The following is a 17,287-nucleotide window of genomic DNA, read 5'->3' as shown; positions in this document are numbered from 1 at the left end:
TAATTTGTTTGCAGGAATCTCTAAATTTTAGGGCACTGTGGACAATTTTTTAGTTAATACTCTGGTAAACACCAAAGTATTTATTAGTTGGTATACAATTAATATTTAGTATGTAAATGCCAGTACATTGTGAACTGTGAAGTGCTATAAATGCAAATGTTATGCATTCAGAAAAGGAAGGAGGGTGACTCTGATGGCCAAGGGTAGATAAGAAATCGAAAGTAGTTGTTTACTAGTGTATATGGAGAGCTACACTAGAAGGTGAACTAAAGGAAAATTTCTTTCCAGTGCACTTACAAGTACATAGAAAGTAGATAGTGCCCACTGGTTCAGTCTCCTAAGATATCTAATGAAAATGTTTATTGAAGTTGATTGACTTTTAGGTAATCTATACTAAAGATTTCCCCACTATTTCAGATTCTCAACACTAGATAGATCTACTGAACCTTCCTTTCTCTTGAAAAGGACTGTCATGCCCTAGCCAGTGTGGCTCAGTTGGTTGTGTCATTCCATGCACTGAAAAGTTGTTGGTTGGATTCCTGGTAAGGGCACATGCCTGGGTTTCGGGCTCGATCCCCAGTACAAGGCATGCAAGACTCAGGTGATTGATGTTTCTCTCCTTCCTCTCTATCTAAAAATCAATTTAAAAATCGTAAAAAAATTAATTTAAAAAGGACCATCGTTGGTATCTTGACATCTAGTGCCATTAATCAGTCTAATTATCATATCTACATTGGCAGAGGCCCATTTATTATCATCGAATATCATTAGCTATGCAGATGTTGGTTGATTAGATTATCATCTACTCAGATATTCCCCATTTTCTAATTGGCAGAAAAATATCATCTGATCCTCATCAGCTCTATAAATATAGTTAGTCTCTACAAGTTGAGAATTAGGCTTAAGCACAAGAGCAGTGAGAAGATGTGGTCTTCTTTGATTACCCCCACTTTTCTATTCCTGAGTTTTTTTTCTGTGGAATTGGCCCCAAATCCAGAGTCAGCCACAGATGAAAATGACAGCTACCCCCCTTTTTGGGACCAGATTAATGGGGACATAGCAGAATTTCCAGTACAGAATAACAAAACAGTCATTGATTCCTGGAAATATATTGATCGATTAAAAATGTATAAAATCCTTATTAAGAAATCAAACAGATATTTTGCTGGATTTGGAAAGAACAAAACCGACAATGTACTATGGGCACTCACCTTATATTATGGAAAACTATATGAAACAGGTATGTACATTTTAATTTTTTCTAAGAAAGGTTGCTTTTTTTCCTTCTTCACTACTGACAGTGTCATTATAGTTAATATGCTTAAATGTAATTATTTGAATTTTCATGAAGTATATAGTCAATATAACCACATTTTTCTATTCAGACCTTCTTATGACCTAAGCAAATGATTTTTTATTAGTAAAATCATTTGGCATACTTATTCTTAACATTTTATAGACTTTTTTGGTAAAAATTACAGTTTTTAAAATTAATTTGTGAGAACTAGATAAGCATACTACTTGGAGAAGAAATCTTCCCCTCTAGTTTCAAAATCTTCACTTTTTGAGATATCATCAATATCTTAAGGACTGACAATCTTGTCAAAGAAATGTGGTACTATAAACCCCTTTGTTTCATGAGGTGAGATTATTATAAGAAATATGACAAAGGCTTCTTTCAACTATGAAACCCAGAGTGAAGTTTCATACTAACTAAGGTGCCAGTGGTCTTGATCCAGCATCTTGAAGGGGTTCAGGAATCTGGAGAAGGTGCTGTGTGTAAATTAATCAAGAGTCCAGAGGTGAGACATAATTTTGGAAGGCATTTGGGGGGCCAGAGGAGCTTGGCTAAAGAAATCAAGTTCTCCCTTGTCTCCCTTGCTTTTTATTAACACAAATTGTCCTAAGGCAAGGTAGATATACTCATCAAAGACCAGGAGTTTAGTATACAGAATCCATTGTCAGATTGGAAGAATTGCCTTCGGCTGTTCAGGTGTTTGGCCAGCAGGAGGCAATAACATGTAGATTGAAATGCCCTCAGCTGTCTGGCAGCAAACAATCATTTATGCATCCTTTTCTGGTTTGTGGAAATGCCCTCAGCCATTTCCAGATGATTCAGCCCTACTGACATGCTGAAATTGGCTTCAGGCACTAAGGTACTTTTCCTTAAAAGCCTAATCTTTGCCTCATAAGTTGTTAGTGAAAAAAGTATCTAATGTGTGGCTCTCAACTTACTTTCTACTCGTTAAATTCAGACAGAAGAAAGGAATGAAAACAGGAAAGAACTGGTCTAGTAACTAGACCACTCTCTTCTTGTACTGATATAATAGGATGGGGGCATGGAGCAGAGATGAGATGCTTCAGCTTGGAACTCTGGGTTTCTATCTAGAAAGCTCTTCTCTCTTCTTCCTCTTGTGTAGGTGAGTTTCTCAACTTGGCTTTACTGTTTCTAGTCCAAGAATCAAATTCTTTGTTACCAAGGTTCCTTAATTGAACAAGTTTCCCATTTTCATGAAATTCTTTTCCAAGTGGTCTTCTTTGGTAGTGATTAGTCTTCCAAGAAACTCAGGCTAAGTATAAAATGAAGCAAGGATTAGAGCGTGGTGCTTTGGTATTGAAAAAGCTTTCCTGCACATCTGAATTATTGCAAGCAGCTCTTGTATTTCGGAGAAAACAAGTGACCAACAGCCTTGAAACACTCTGCTGGTCTAGTGGTCTCTACAAGCTGACATCTCTGAGAAGCTTTCAGCTCTCAAAGTGAATGAAGTGTGAAATGCTATGAATGGGCCATATTATTCACAGGAATAACCCTCTTTCTATTTTTATGGAGGGGAGTATTTGTGTCTTTGCCCCCTTAACTCATGACTTTTATTAAAAGTTTAAACTCTCTTCCTAGAGTTATTTTTTTTTATTTACATATTCTGTTTACTCTGCAGATCGATTTTCAGAACCTCCCAATAGTTCCGTCTGTGCTTACGATGCTGGAGCTCCTGGCTGTGTATCTATCAACAGTGGCTGGGGAGGTAAGTGTTAAATTCACCCCATGCTTCTTTTCTGAGCAGTGGCTGTAAGGCTTGCTCTCTATGCTTTGGTATGGGGTGAATCCTGAATTTTTTTGTAAAGATATACAATTTTCTGTGCAATTTTTATGGGGGCTAATCAATTAAGAAAACAAATAAGAAAGGTAAGTCTTACACAATTTCTAAATTATGTACAAAATATTATTAATTTTAGATAAATACTAAAGGAGATCATCCTTAAAGGTATTCAGTGTTTCAGACATTCTGTTGCTTATTACACACACCACCAACCCCTTCTTCAACTAGTTACTATTTATTCCACATTTACTACTTTCTAGCATCTTATTTAAGCACAGTACTTTAGATAACATAGTTTAATTGAATCCTTACCATGATATTAATATCCTCATCCTATATAATAAAGAGGTAATATGCAAATTAACCATCACACCCTCACAAATGGCTGCTTATGATCAGGCCAGCAGGGGTATTAGTGAGGGACGACCAAACGACTGAACAGGCAGGCTGCGTGGGGTGACCATGCTGGTGGAGGGGGGGCCATGAGGGGACACCAGGCCAGCAGGGGGGACAGTTAGGAGTTACCAGGCCAGCAAAGGGGGTCAGCTGGTGGCAACCAGACTGACATGGGGACCAGTAAGAGGTGACCAGATTGGCGGGAGGGGGAAGTTAAGGGTGACCAGGCCACAGAGGATGTGCAGTTGGGGGTGACCAGGCCAGCAGGGGGGCAGTTGGGGGTGATTAAGCTGGCATGGTGGGCAGTGAGGGGCAACTAGGCCAGCTGAGGGGGGCAGTTAGGGGCAACCAGGCAGGCAGGCAGGTGAGCGATTAGGAGCCAGCGGTCCAGGATTGTGAGAGGGATGTCCTGGTTTGAAGAGGGTGCAGGCTGAGCTGAGGGGACTCTCCACCCCACCCCCCACCCCATGCATGAATTTCATGCATCGGGCCTCTAGTAAAAGAATAATCAAATATAAGCTGAGAGATGTTGAATAATTTGCTTTTTTCTAAAGCTAGTAATAGATTCCTTTTATCTTAAATATTTTAAAATTTATTTTAGAGAGAAAGGAAAAGAGAGAGAGAAGTATAGATATGGGAGCAAAACATCATTTGGCCACCTCCTGCAGGTCCCTTACTGGGGATTGAAATGCAACCTGGGCATGTTCCCTGACCAGGAATCAAACCAGGAACCTTTCAGTGTATTAGACTATGCTTAACCAACTAAGCCACATCAGCCAGGGCTAGTGATAGATTCTTAACACTCACCCTTCCATCTTAAAAATAAACTTTATATCTGTACCAGTTTGTTTTCCTAAAGCCCAATCAGCAAAAAATTTTGATAATTTTTTATTTCCAGTGGAAAGGCTTATTTTAGGTCTTAAAGATCAATTTCAATATAGACTACATTTAATATATCTGCTGCTTTTCAATGGTTTATTAAAAAATATAAATTGAGTTGTCACCAAAGTTTGAAAAAAATAAATCTTATAAATGCACATTTCAAATATGAAGGTGATCCCAGACAAGAGAAAGCTGAAGGAGTTCATCGCCATCAAACCAGTATTACAAGAAATGCTAAAGGAACTAACTTCTTCAAGAAGAAGTAGAGAAAAAATCAAAGTTAGGAATAAGAAAATATCGCAAGAAAAAAAAATCCACACTGACAAAGGCAAGCACAGAATAAAAGCAGTGAATCAGCCAACATTAAAGCTAGAACAAAGGTTAAAAGACAAAAGTAGAAAGATCATGTGCAATTACAACAATAAATTAAGAGGTACATGGAAACACACAAAAAAGAAATATAAAATAATAACAAAAACATAAATGTGGAGAGGGGGAGTGATGCTAGTGATTTTAGAATATGTTTGAACTTAAGGAACCATCAATGTAAAATAGACTGTTATAAGCATAGCTTAGCATGTATGAAGCACATGGTAACCCAAACCCAAAAATCTACAATTGATACACAAGAAATAAAGAGAAAGGAATCCAAATACAACATTACAGAAAGTCATCAACATACAAGAGAAGAAAGCAAGAGAATAAAAAAGAAACAGAGAACTACAAAAATGATCAGAAAACAATTAATAAAATGGCAATACCTACATACCTATCAATAATTATTTTAAATGTAAATGGATTAAATGCTCCAATCAAAATATGAATGGATAAAAAAGTGGTACATATATACAATGGAATATTACTCAGCCATAAAAAAATAAAAGCTTATCATTTGTGACAACATGAATGGTACTAGTGGGTATTATGCTAAGTGAAATATCTCAGACAGTGAAATACAAATAGCATATGATTTCAATTATATGTGAAATCTTAAAAAAACACACACAAAATAAACAAAAGAAAAGAAACTCATAGATACAGAAAACAAACTGATGGTTGCCACATGGGAGGAGGTTGGGGGGCTGAGAGAAAAAGGTAAAGGGATTAAAAAGTACACATTGGTAGTTACAAAATAATCATGGGATTATAAAGTACACCGTAGGAAATACAGTAATATTGTAATAACTACATATAATGTGAGGTGGGTGCAAGCCCTATCAGGGGGATCACTTTGTATGTTAAAAGTCTAACCACTATTCTGTACACCTGAAAATAATATAATATTGAATGTCAAATGTAATTGAAAATTTTAAATATTTTTAAATTACTATTAAAGCAATAAGGGTCATACTTGGTAATGAACAAAATCCTTTGTGGAAAGAGGTCACTTAGTTACCAAGTTTCAAATAATGACAAAACAATAGGACCGGAGAACATTTCTTGAAATTCCTGTTATGCATATCTCCTCCCGTGTGTTTTTATATCATTAGTTACCTTGGCTGCTCCTTCACAGCTAGATAAACAATCAAAATGTTGATGGTTCTTTCTCTGGTTGCCAAGAAGGAACACAGAAAATGCATTTCATGAACAGAAAGCATGGATCCATGCCTGTGAGTACCGAAGCCAGGCTAAGGAGTAGGCCTAGGAATAATCCAGGACTGGAAGTTGCCAGAACACTGGTAGATGAGATGAATACAGGAATTGAGAATTCAATGAATAGTCCAAAACAGAATATGCACAAGTACTATAGTGAGTGCTTGGTAAAAATGCGTTGGCATCAAGAACCAGAAGAAAGATAACAAATTGAAAATTAAGGAAATGTATTGGATATTGATTGGAAAGAAAGTCAGAAACATGAATCTCTAAACTGAGAGGATAAACAAGATAGTTCATTCAAAACTTCTTCATTTTATGCAAAGAGTCTCCACAAGGAACATATTTGAGCATCATCTACATATATACCCAATCTGAGGTAAATGTTTTTTTCATCCATAACTTATATATTTTCTGTTTGAGGAGCAAATAAATATAGAACATAAATAATTTGAAACCATGGTGACTCAGTTAGCTCATGCACAAGTACCTGTACCCAGAGTGTTCCCCTGGTATGTATAACATTTTATGACTGTGATTAACCCTAGGCTTTCTTAGTCCTGTGCATTTCCTAGATTCAACAAGTTTAACATCATGGTTTGGGGGATAAACCAGCTAAATTATGTAGGCTAAACCGTAGTAATTTTGCTAACTCCTGTTTTGAATAAACAGTTGATGATTCCAGACACTTTTCTTGTGCTTCATTACAGGCATTAACTTCTATGTGATTGTTCTGTATTTTCTTGCTGCAATTGAATCTGGGTTTCTGAAGGATTTACCATACCAGGTGGAGTTAATATCTCGAGAAGAATACAGGTCTGACTTCTGTTATTCGATTGCAGAATGCCGTGCATCCTACCCACAAGCTATGGATGCAGCCAACAGGTTTTATCAGGTAAAAGAATGTGACTATATTTGTATGAGTAGGATGAATGAAGACACTGAGGTCTTCTATGAGATTTATGGTTTAAAAATAGATTAAACTTACATTTACAAGCAGATAAAACTGTAAGCATAGTTCTGTCCTCTCTCCTCTGGAATTTTTCCTATTAGTGTGCTGACATTATGCTAAGTTAATGATTAACATCAAATTAGTATACTGTCATTTACAAAAATTTATTTCAGTAAAATTGATAATTACCAAATTATGTTTATCTGTGCAAATAGATTAGCATACACCTGTTTGTAGAGCAAATACCTAAAGTTTAACATTTTCAAGTGTTAAAATTTATTTTAAAAATAAACCTATTTCTAGACAACCAGCTAGATGAATATTTCACAGTATTTTACTTTAGAAATTCATGATGTTGGTGATTAAATTTATTTTAATTTTATTTTGAAATAATCTACTTATATAGACCATATTATTTATTCTCTAGTATTTGCTGTCCAGAGAGATCACTTTCACTATCAGAGATGTTCCTCATTACAACATAGATGAAGACACGGTGATCCTTTACATGTGGGAGGCCCATCAAGCAGGCATTGATATTGGAACATCGAAGTTCTCTGACGTGTAAGATATTTGCTCTATGTGATACAACTAAAGTTTCCCTTTCTTTCTGGCATTGTATAACATAATGTATAAATTTCTTTGTCTCAAATGTTCATTTCTCATCTTTTCCAAATGTCTCAGGAAGTAGTTTTTCTATTTTTTATTTGCAATTCATGGAAGAATCATATAGTCAATCGGTGAAGATATTGAAATAAAGATGGCTGGTTGTTTACACTTCTACCAGGAGGAAGTGTCATATATTTTTTGACAGTTCAGTTTATAATAAAATAATTATTTTTATCTAATCAAGTTTTTTAATGGATGCAAGATGCAATTTATTTCTGTTCTTGGGTTCTATATGTTTATATAAGGAACTATGCAAATACAGCGGTAAAGGATTCTGAGTCAGATTTCAATTTGCAGCACCACACCTCACCACCAAAAAACAGAAATGGTTTGAAGTAAGTAGTATCTGTTCATTACCTGGCAAGTCGATGCAGTTCACCCAATCACCTGATACATATAATACTTTTTAAGTGATTTCTTAAAGGGATGATCATTTTTTTTCTTTTCTTACAAATAAAAATGTATTGGAGTAAACTATGTGAAATTTGCCCGCTTAACATAAATCCCAGCAAATATAGGAAATGTCATTTAGTAGTTGACAATGACTACAGTGCTGCTAATTATCAGCCAGCCTTATCTAGGTATTAATTAAATAAGAGCTTTCAAGAGAAGTCCGGGATCCTGGTTCTGGTGCTGTTTTTCTTCTAGGCCTTTGCCTCCAGCTCCTCCTTGACTCTGTCAGCTTCTGTGCTCCTACCTCTAGCACTGTCCATGACTGCCTGATTCTACCCAAGCCCTCCTGGTCATCTCATAAATGCCAGTTGTAGAGATTTAAATTATCTGCATTCGGTAAATAAACAGGAGATTTTTGTCTTAAAATTGCCTTCAACAAACTTCTTGATGTTTATTCCCATAACAATACATTGATATGGGGACCTCAGAAAACCTTAGAGAGATTATTCTTTTTAATTGAAAATATTGATTTTGTGAATGGGATGTATTTTGAATTAGATAATGATCTTGGCAAAATCTCCTCACTTATTCATAAAATACTGTTTTTCTATTTTCTTTGCCACTGCAGACTCTTTTTTTCCATTCCTCATCACTCTATGACTATTCCATTCTTTTAGTATTAAAAATTGTCCAGTTATAATAAAGGTTGACACCATGCATTTTTAATGCTAATGGTGTTATGTTCATTACTTCAACATTTTCTTTTTTAAAAAGAACTTCGGTGCTTCCTTGCTGGCTTTGCAGTTCACTAGCTGTGACCTAATTCCCTTTTTATTTTCTTAATATGTTTTTATTGATTTCAGAGAGGAAGGATGAGAGAGAGAGGGATAGAAACATCAATGATGAGAGAATCATTGATTGGCTGCCTCATGCAAGCCCCACATTGGGAATCGAGCCCACAACCTGGGCATGTGTCCTAACCGGAAATTAAACCATGACCTCCTGGTTCATAGGTCAATGCTTAACCACTGAGCCATGCTGGCCAGGCTCATTCCTATCTAATACTTGTTATAGTCACATTTCACTCCTTTGAGGAGTAGTAGCTAAATGTGGAAATAATTTTAAAATCCTAAAATACTAAATGTTAATTTCACCAGCAGAAAAAAAAATGTTAGAAAATGGATTGGGATTTCATTAATTCATTGAATTTGGGAGAGAAATTTATGCCTTTGCAATACTTTTACCCCATTTATTAGGTTGAACTGTACAAAGTAGTTAATATTCAAAGATTTAGAGAAACAGCCGTTTCACGTGATTAAAATTAATGTTTATGTCTTTCTTTAGTATTTTTCAATGGTGACTTATGGTTTCCTGTGTCAACTTTAACATCTTTCATTGAAAACTACATGTTTGATGTTTGATGTTTTTATATTATCATTAATGCTATTGATTTTTCAACTTAATTTTTAATATATTTTTGTTGGTATATAAGCACAGGGTTTTTAGTATAACTTTGTATCTAGATATTTTGCTCTATTCACTTATTAATTCTCATAGGTAATGGGATGTTTTTCCTTCATATTATTTGTATAAATAGTTTACTGTGTAAATACTGAGAGTTGTGTTTATGTCTTCCAAATCATGTAATTTATTAATTTTCTATTTATTTATTTATTTATTTATTTATTTATTTATTTATTTGATGAATGAGCCAAGTGATTCACTACTAAGAGTTGAAACTTTCTTGTCTTATTGCATTGCTGTACGATGTTGGATAAAAGTGGTGAAATCAGGTGTAGGACTTCCATAGATAACCTTTGTTGGTAGGATTTGCCCTTCTATTCTTAGCTTTCAACATTTTCTTAATGGATGAATATTAAATATCAGCCAATTCTTACATTAATTTAGGAAAATAATTTTCTTTATTTTTGTGTTAATGTAAAAAATACATTGCTTGATTTTCACATGGCATATTAACCTTCTATCTCTGAAATAGACAAAGTTGGCCACCATGTGTTATCTTTTTTTAATATGCATTACTACATTTGATAAACTAACATAATATTCAATTTTTGAATCTCAAGCAAAATTGACCTGCAATTTTCCATTGCTATTATTTCTTTTTAGTTTTGGCTATCAAGTATACAGTGGGATGGAGGGTGAGTTAGAAAGTGCCTTTCTGGAAGATTTAGTGTAAAATTGGTGTGATTTCTTTCCTATATGTTTGTTAGATTTTACTAATTAAGCCACATATTTTGCAAGAACAAATTTTTTACTTCCAAAAAAGTTTTTAGGTTAATTTCCACTTCACTATTTTAGCTTCTATATTTATTTTTTCTTTTTGCTAAATTATTTTTATTTACATCAAGATAAAAATGAAGATAACTTATATCCACTAAGGACTATAGATTTATTTCTAAGTGTAGTTTTATCTATATACCACAAGATTTAATATTTCATCTTCTCATTACATCTAATAAATATTGTCTTATAATTTATTGTGACTCTTTTCTTTGACTAATTTTTAATGGGTTAATTTCCAAATATATAAAACATTCTAGTTACTTTTTGTTATGAATTTGTTTTCAGTTTTATTTCAATCTATTGGAAATTGTTGGAACTTGCTTTGACCCAATTTATTTTTTAAAAAATATTGATTCTATCTTTTGTATAAATTATCTCTTTTAGAAAATTCCCTGAATATTAGGGAGAGAGATTGCTCTGGTCTCTATTAGTCTTTTTTAATATTAATTTCAACATATGAATTTTCATTCCATAATATCTTTTTACTATGTTTTTAATCTCACAACTTCTCAAAATTTCAGAATCAACCATGTATTTTCTTGCACAATTCTCAGAAGCTGCTATTAGATAATAGCGTACTGATTATATTGGCTCATTTTACCCAGTCCCTGAGCTTCCTTTGTGGAAAACAACTGATGTTAAGAAAAGTGAATAGCATAGGAATTAGATAGTGAAGAAATACAATGGGAAATCATGAAGAATAAATTGGATGAAAGTAAGAGAAGTATTGGTTAGTGCATTAAAAATTTTTAAATTATAATTTTAAATTTCTGTGGCTGTTGATGAGGTTCTCTAGCCAGGCACAATGTAGAAGATATTATGGGGATTAATTATATTATACTGAAATTGTACAAATTGGTAGGTGAGCTATCGATAAATTATATAACTATCCTAAGGAATATGAGAGAAAACACACATTTGAACTTTAATTTGCATTTAAAATAAAATATTCTAAAACTCATGTTGCTAATAATATCTCCCTCTTTTAGGTCATTCTATTCTTCTGAAACTGAAAGAGACTTCAGCCTGGACTTTCTAGTTACCATAGAATTTTTGGAAGCAGCATTATATCGCCCGTACTTTGAAAGTTCAGCAGAGGTATTAGTGGGTGTCCCTCACAGGCTACTCACAGATCAAGATCGTATAGTTCTCACAAGTAACTTCAACATACGGGAAAAAGCCTTAATGACTTTAGTTAAACTCACTTCGGAAATAAATAAACTCACAGGTATGATTCTGAGCTATAATATGCATGAAAAAATAAATGAATCAAAGTCATATAAGCAGATGTAAGCTTAAAGCTGTCTTTGTGGGTTTTGTTTTTCTTTACCAGTCAATATTCCCTTTCTTGGAAATAGGAAAATATCAATGGATATTATACATTTCAATCTCAACATTTTAGAATTAGTGTAGATTCTGTAGTTCTACTTCATCTGTTCATAACAAACTTCAAGGTCCAGGAAGGCTGAGTTGCCAAATATCACTCAGCTTTTGTGTCATTTGAACAAAAATTAGGTCTCTCCTCCCAGGAAAACATTCATTCCAATAAAAAAAAATCATAAGCAGGAATGGGAAGGGTGTTACTATGGGTCTTAAAAATTTTAGTTGAAGTAAAAGAACACTTAGTAGTTATCCTTGATTTATTCCATAAAATATTGTGTCCAATGCATTGTTTCAGAATTCTTGAGTAGGTCTCATCTTAAATAAGATAAATAAGATAAATAGCTCTTCATTTGTGCTGTTAAACTATCAGCACAATGCATTTCCTTACATTCTTTGACAAATGTAATTGTCAGGCAGAGCTACTAATATATTCCAAATCCTATAATTAGGAATTTTAATTTAATTTATTTTGTTTTTAGATTTCAAAGTTGACTCTTATTGACTGAAAATATACTTTATTTTCTATTTTCACAGGAGGCGCATTTTTTACAATCTGGAACAAGGTTATGAATTTAAAACCTGCACGGTCCGTGGCACAATTCCTCATTAAGCGGCTACTCTTAATACCAATTTCTGAATAGCCTAAATTTATGCTATTATGTTGACCAATTTAATTACATATAAAAAGCAATTAAATGTTAGAATTTAGATTTTATGAAAATTTCTCTGGTTCCTACTATCTCTGTTGCACCTTTGTATTTTTGAAGTTAATAACCAATGATCTACCTTATGCTGCTCTCAGAAGTTCAGTACATATCTGGTGGAAGCTAAATTAATCTTATGGAATGCCTGAGTTATATATGCATATACAAACATCTATGTTGATGGCAGGTTTTGATCATTTTTTCAATGTTCATTCTAAACTGGCAGATAAACAAGGCAAATTCCTCTCTAACAGATCATTCTTACACGATACAATGTTAGCCCTAGCCAGTTTTGCTCAGTGGATAGAGTGTTGGCCTGCACGTGGAAGGGTTCCGGGTTCGATTCCAGTTAAGGGCATGTTACCTCAGTTGCAGGCTCCTACCCGACCCAGGCTCAGGTCAGGGCTCATGCAGGAGGCAACCAATCGATGTGCTTTTCTCATATCAGTATTTCTCTCCCTTCCACTCTCTCTAAAAATCAGTAGAAAAATATCCTCGGTTGAGGATTAAAAACAAAATAATAATAAAATCAATAAAGATAAAATGTTAGACACCTGAAATAGAAATTTTATATATTTTAAGTATGTGTGACTGAGCTCAAAGTACTTTGCAGTATCAGCAAAATTGTCAGTCCAGATAGAGAAAGAGGCCATTTCCTTGGTGTCTGAGCACTTGGAGAAATAATTTTTACCATGTAAGTAGAAAACTTCTCAGGTACTCCAGTGTAGAACATTAAAACTTATAATTTTCTATTTTAATATAATTTTGGCTAATATTGAAGCTCCTATATGGAAAAAGCACATATTTAAAAATATGAGTTAAAAGTTATCTAAAATTATCTGGCCAGCATGGCTCAATGGTTGAGTGTCGACCTATGAACAAAGAGGTCACAGTTAGATTCCCAGTCAGGGCACATGCCTGGGTTGTGGGCTCGATGCCCAATGTGGGATGTGCAGGAGGCAACCGGTCAATGATTCCCTCTCATCGTTGATGTTTCTCTCTCTCTCTTTCCCTTCCTCTCTGAAATCAATAAAAATATATATTTTAAAAGTTATCTAAGACTTGTCATTTTAAATCATTGTTGATTGAATTTAAAACATTGTTGATGCCATTTATCAAGATAATTATGTTAGGTTCAGCATCTTCCAAAGGTCCAGGCACCAGTTATATCTTTTCCACTTAATGTGTGACTCCATTATTTCCACTGAAGTTCCAGTATTTTTAGCTACCTCTCAATCAAAATTGTCCCTTATGAAAAGAAACAAAATTTTAAATATTATCAGTATTCCTTAGAAGAAAGCTTTATTAACCAAGATCCACTGTTCAAAATCAAATAATAGGTTGATCAAGATCTACATACAAGTGACATTTTCAACATGAAGAAATAAAACCAATAAGTGAAGTTAAGAGACAAAATGTATGGAATCACAAAGGACCCAAAATAGCCAAAGCAATCATAAAAAAGAACAAAACTTGGAGGCATCACACTTCCTGATTTCAAACTATATCACAGAACTATAGTAATCAAGATGGTATGGTATTGACAGATACAGAGATCAATAACAGAATAGAGAGCCCAGAAGTAAACCCAAGCACATAAAGGCACACCTCATTTCATGTGCTTTTAGACTTACTTTTTAACATTTACCCTTTGTCATTTTTACTTTTATATCAAGAATGGGGAAGTCATGGTAGGAAAGCACCCATGATGTTCATTCTGTTTACAAGTTAAGCTAGATTAAGTTGCTTAATCATTTTTGCTAGGTGGGTGGAACAAAAAAAAATCAGAGAGTTGGCATGCAAAATTTCTTCAGGGAAAATTCTTTATAGGCTCATATACATCTAAGGGAGGACACAGAGAATATAATTTCAATTACTTCTCTATAGCAGCAGAATGACTCATAGTGGTTGTCATGAGAAGACATTTAATAAGTATGTATCAAGTGATTGAAACTATTCTGAACAATACCCAAGCCATACAATTTCCTGTGACTTTGCCTGAAATTATAGCAAGAATTCCTGCCAGTTTTTAAATAAGCACAAAGCTATCGATGGCATTTTTACAGCCAGTCCTCTATCTTACATGTACCTAGGATAGTTTTCTCTTGGTCCCTCAAAAATATGAGCAGAATTATTTAAAGATTCTTTAACACTTCCTGTGAGATCATATATTATTATTATTATATGATTGTTAATTATATTGTTAGTACCTTCTTGCAATATATTCATCAGGCATCTCTATATATAAAAGCCTAAGCCACCGTTATGACCAGACGACCAGAACAACGGGTTGACCAGTTTCTATGATGCGCACTGACCACCAGGGGGCAGATGCTCAATGCAGGAGCTGCCCCTGGTGTTCAGTGCGCTCCCAGAGCCAACCTTCCGCAGTCCCTCCCCCGTCCCTTCCCCTGGCCGGCAGGCCCTGGCCAGCCCAGCCCTGATCAGAACTGGGCAAGATGGCCCCAATAGGCCCTGATCGCCGGCCAGGCCTAGGGACCCCACCTGTGCACGAATTTTGTGCACTGGAACTCCAGTATTATTATAATTCTTATTAAGTAACCTCTACAATCTTTTGTGCACAAAAGGTTACTGCATCTCAGACAGCCATTAGAACCTATATTATCCAAAAAAGGTTGAAATTTTCTAACCCTCTCAATTATTCTTATATTTGTTTACCAATAGAATTATATTTTCTCCCTCATTGCCCACTGTTAATGGAACCATCTCAGAATGTTCACACAAAAAAAACAAAATACATAACTACATATAACATATTTTTTCCAAAGGCAAGTTTATATCTTTCTCTGTTTAATGAGTCTCTATTGTTGTTATATAAATTTGGATATTTTAGACTGTTTTCCCAAAATATCTGTCAATCTTTATATAACATGTTTCATTTAGTGAAGTTCTAAATTCTGTTTTACACCTTATAGTGGTGGCAGAGAGATTAATAATGTTATCATACCACATATCAGTTAATATGCTATTTCCTAATATTTCCACAAAAATACACTTTCTCCATACACTATACTATAGTTGCCAGAGGTATCCAATATAATAAAAACCTAATATGCAAATCTACTGAATGGTGGAATGACTGGTCGCTATGAACTGACCACCAAGGGGCAGATGCTCAATGTAGGAGCTGCCCCCTGGTGGTCAGTGCACTCCCACAGGGGGGAGCACTGCTCAGCTAGAAGCCAGGCTCACGGCTGGCAAGTGTAGCAGTGGTGACAGGAGCCTGCGCAGCAGCACTAAGGAGCAGCGAGCTAAGGAGTAGGGAGCAGCAAGCAGGCAGGTAGTAAGGAGCAAGGGGTCCCAGACTGCAAGAGGGCACAGGATGGGCTGAGGGACCCCTCCCCACCCCCAGTGCACAAATTTTGTGCACCAGGCCTCTAGTTGCTTAATAAGTGTCAGTTCCATCTGTCTTGGGAACCTAACAATACTTAATCACTAAGGAACAGTTTTCACTAACATAGGGACTCATGTCATGTGAATCACCACCCATCTGCCTCAGGCCAACACAAGCCAATTCAGGCTCAGAACAGTGTGACTTTGGTAGTACAGGGTATGTAAATTCCTTTTCAATTCATGATATTCTGGAAATGAAGTAATAGCAGTGATAACCATGTTTCCCAGTGACATTATATACACTGAGTGGCCAGATTATTATGACCACCCCATCAGTACTTCGTTGGGCCACCTTTTGCCTTCAGTACTGCGGCGATTCTTCTTAGCATGGACTCCATGAGATGTTGAAAGATGATGCAAGGAATCTGACACCATGCCTGATGAATAGCACTGTCCAGTTCTGTGAGATTTGATGGTTGTGGAACCAGCTGCCTGATGGCTCTTTTAACTTCGTCCCACAAATGCTTAATTGGATTGAGATCTGGTGATTGGGGAGGCCACCTAAGCAAGGTAAAGTCTCCCTCATGGTCTTGAAACCACTCCTGCACAATACGAGCAACGTGGCATGGTGCATTGTCATGTTGGAAGAAGCCATCTCCATTGGGATACTCCATCAACATGATAGGATGAACTTGATCAGCAATGATACTTAGGTATGTTGTGCTATTCAGACGTTGTTCCACACAAATTAAAGGGCCCAAATCATGCCAGGAAAATATGCCCCAAACCATAACACTGCGCCCACCAGCTTGAAGGGTTATACTCATGCATGTGGGGTGCATGCTTTCATTCGAAATTCTCACTCTGCCATCTGCATGTTGCAATTGGAAACGTGATTCATTGGACCACATGCCTTTTTTCCAATGCTTGACTGTCCAATCCTTGTGTTCCTGTGCGAACTGGAGACGTTTTATCTTGGTAACTGCAGACAGTAAAGGTGTTGAACAGGCCTTCGGCTTCCATATCCCATACGATGCAGTGTACAGCTAATTTGCCTACAAACGTCAGGCAGTCATAATAATCTGGCCACTCAGTGTAAAGCTTAAGCTGCTGTAATGTTCTTCAAAATGTAACCTTTGACCCTGTGTCTCCAGCATACCTGGTCACTGTCCTTTATGGGTTACAATCATAACGTCAGTAAGCCCCTCCAGCATGTGGAAACATGCTATGGTAAGCTTAATGATAAATAGCCTCCACAGTATGTCTATTTCTGTTATGTGTTGAATTTTGTACCCCCCTTCCTTCCCAAACTCATATGTCAAAATCACCAGTACCTCAGAATGCAACCCTGTTGAGAGATAAGGTCTTTATAGAGGTAATCGAGATAAAATGAAGTCATTAGGATGGGGGAAATAGGGTTAGGCTAATCCAATATGACTGGTGTCCTTATTAAAAGGGAAAATTTGGAGACAGACATACATACAGGGAGAACACCATGAGAAAAAAGAAAGCAGAGATCATGCAATGTTTCTACTACATGCCAAGGAATACCAAAGATT

At 35.7% G+C, this 17,287-nt stretch overlaps 1 protein-coding gene across 1 annotated transcript; it reads left to right on the top strand.

Annotated features, from left to right (window-relative positions):
* Window positions 1-924: 924 nt before the first annotated feature.
* On the top strand, window positions 925-12,311 carry LOC308245999 (protein LEG1 homolog; the record flags this gene model as incomplete). The annotated part of the gene is made up of 6 exons (XM_080663862.1): window positions 925-1,240; window positions 2,937-3,023; window positions 6,680-6,864; window positions 7,349-7,485; window positions 11,277-11,515; window positions 12,205-12,311. The coding sequence occupies 6 exons, from the start codon at window positions 925-927 to the stop codon at window positions 12,309-12,311; spliced, it is 1,071 nt and encodes a 356-aa protein (XP_080519988.1).
* Between the last annotated feature and the right edge of the window lie 4,976 nt (window positions 12,312-17,287).

This window comes from Plecotus auritus (genome assembly GCF_963455305.1).
Source record: "Plecotus auritus genome assembly, chromosome: 4".
Lineage (NCBI taxonomy): Eukaryota > Metazoa > Chordata > Mammalia > Chiroptera > Vespertilionidae > Plecotus > Plecotus auritus.
Note: the sequence above shows the minus strand (reverse complement) of the source record. Positions and strands in the feature narration are given on the sequence as shown.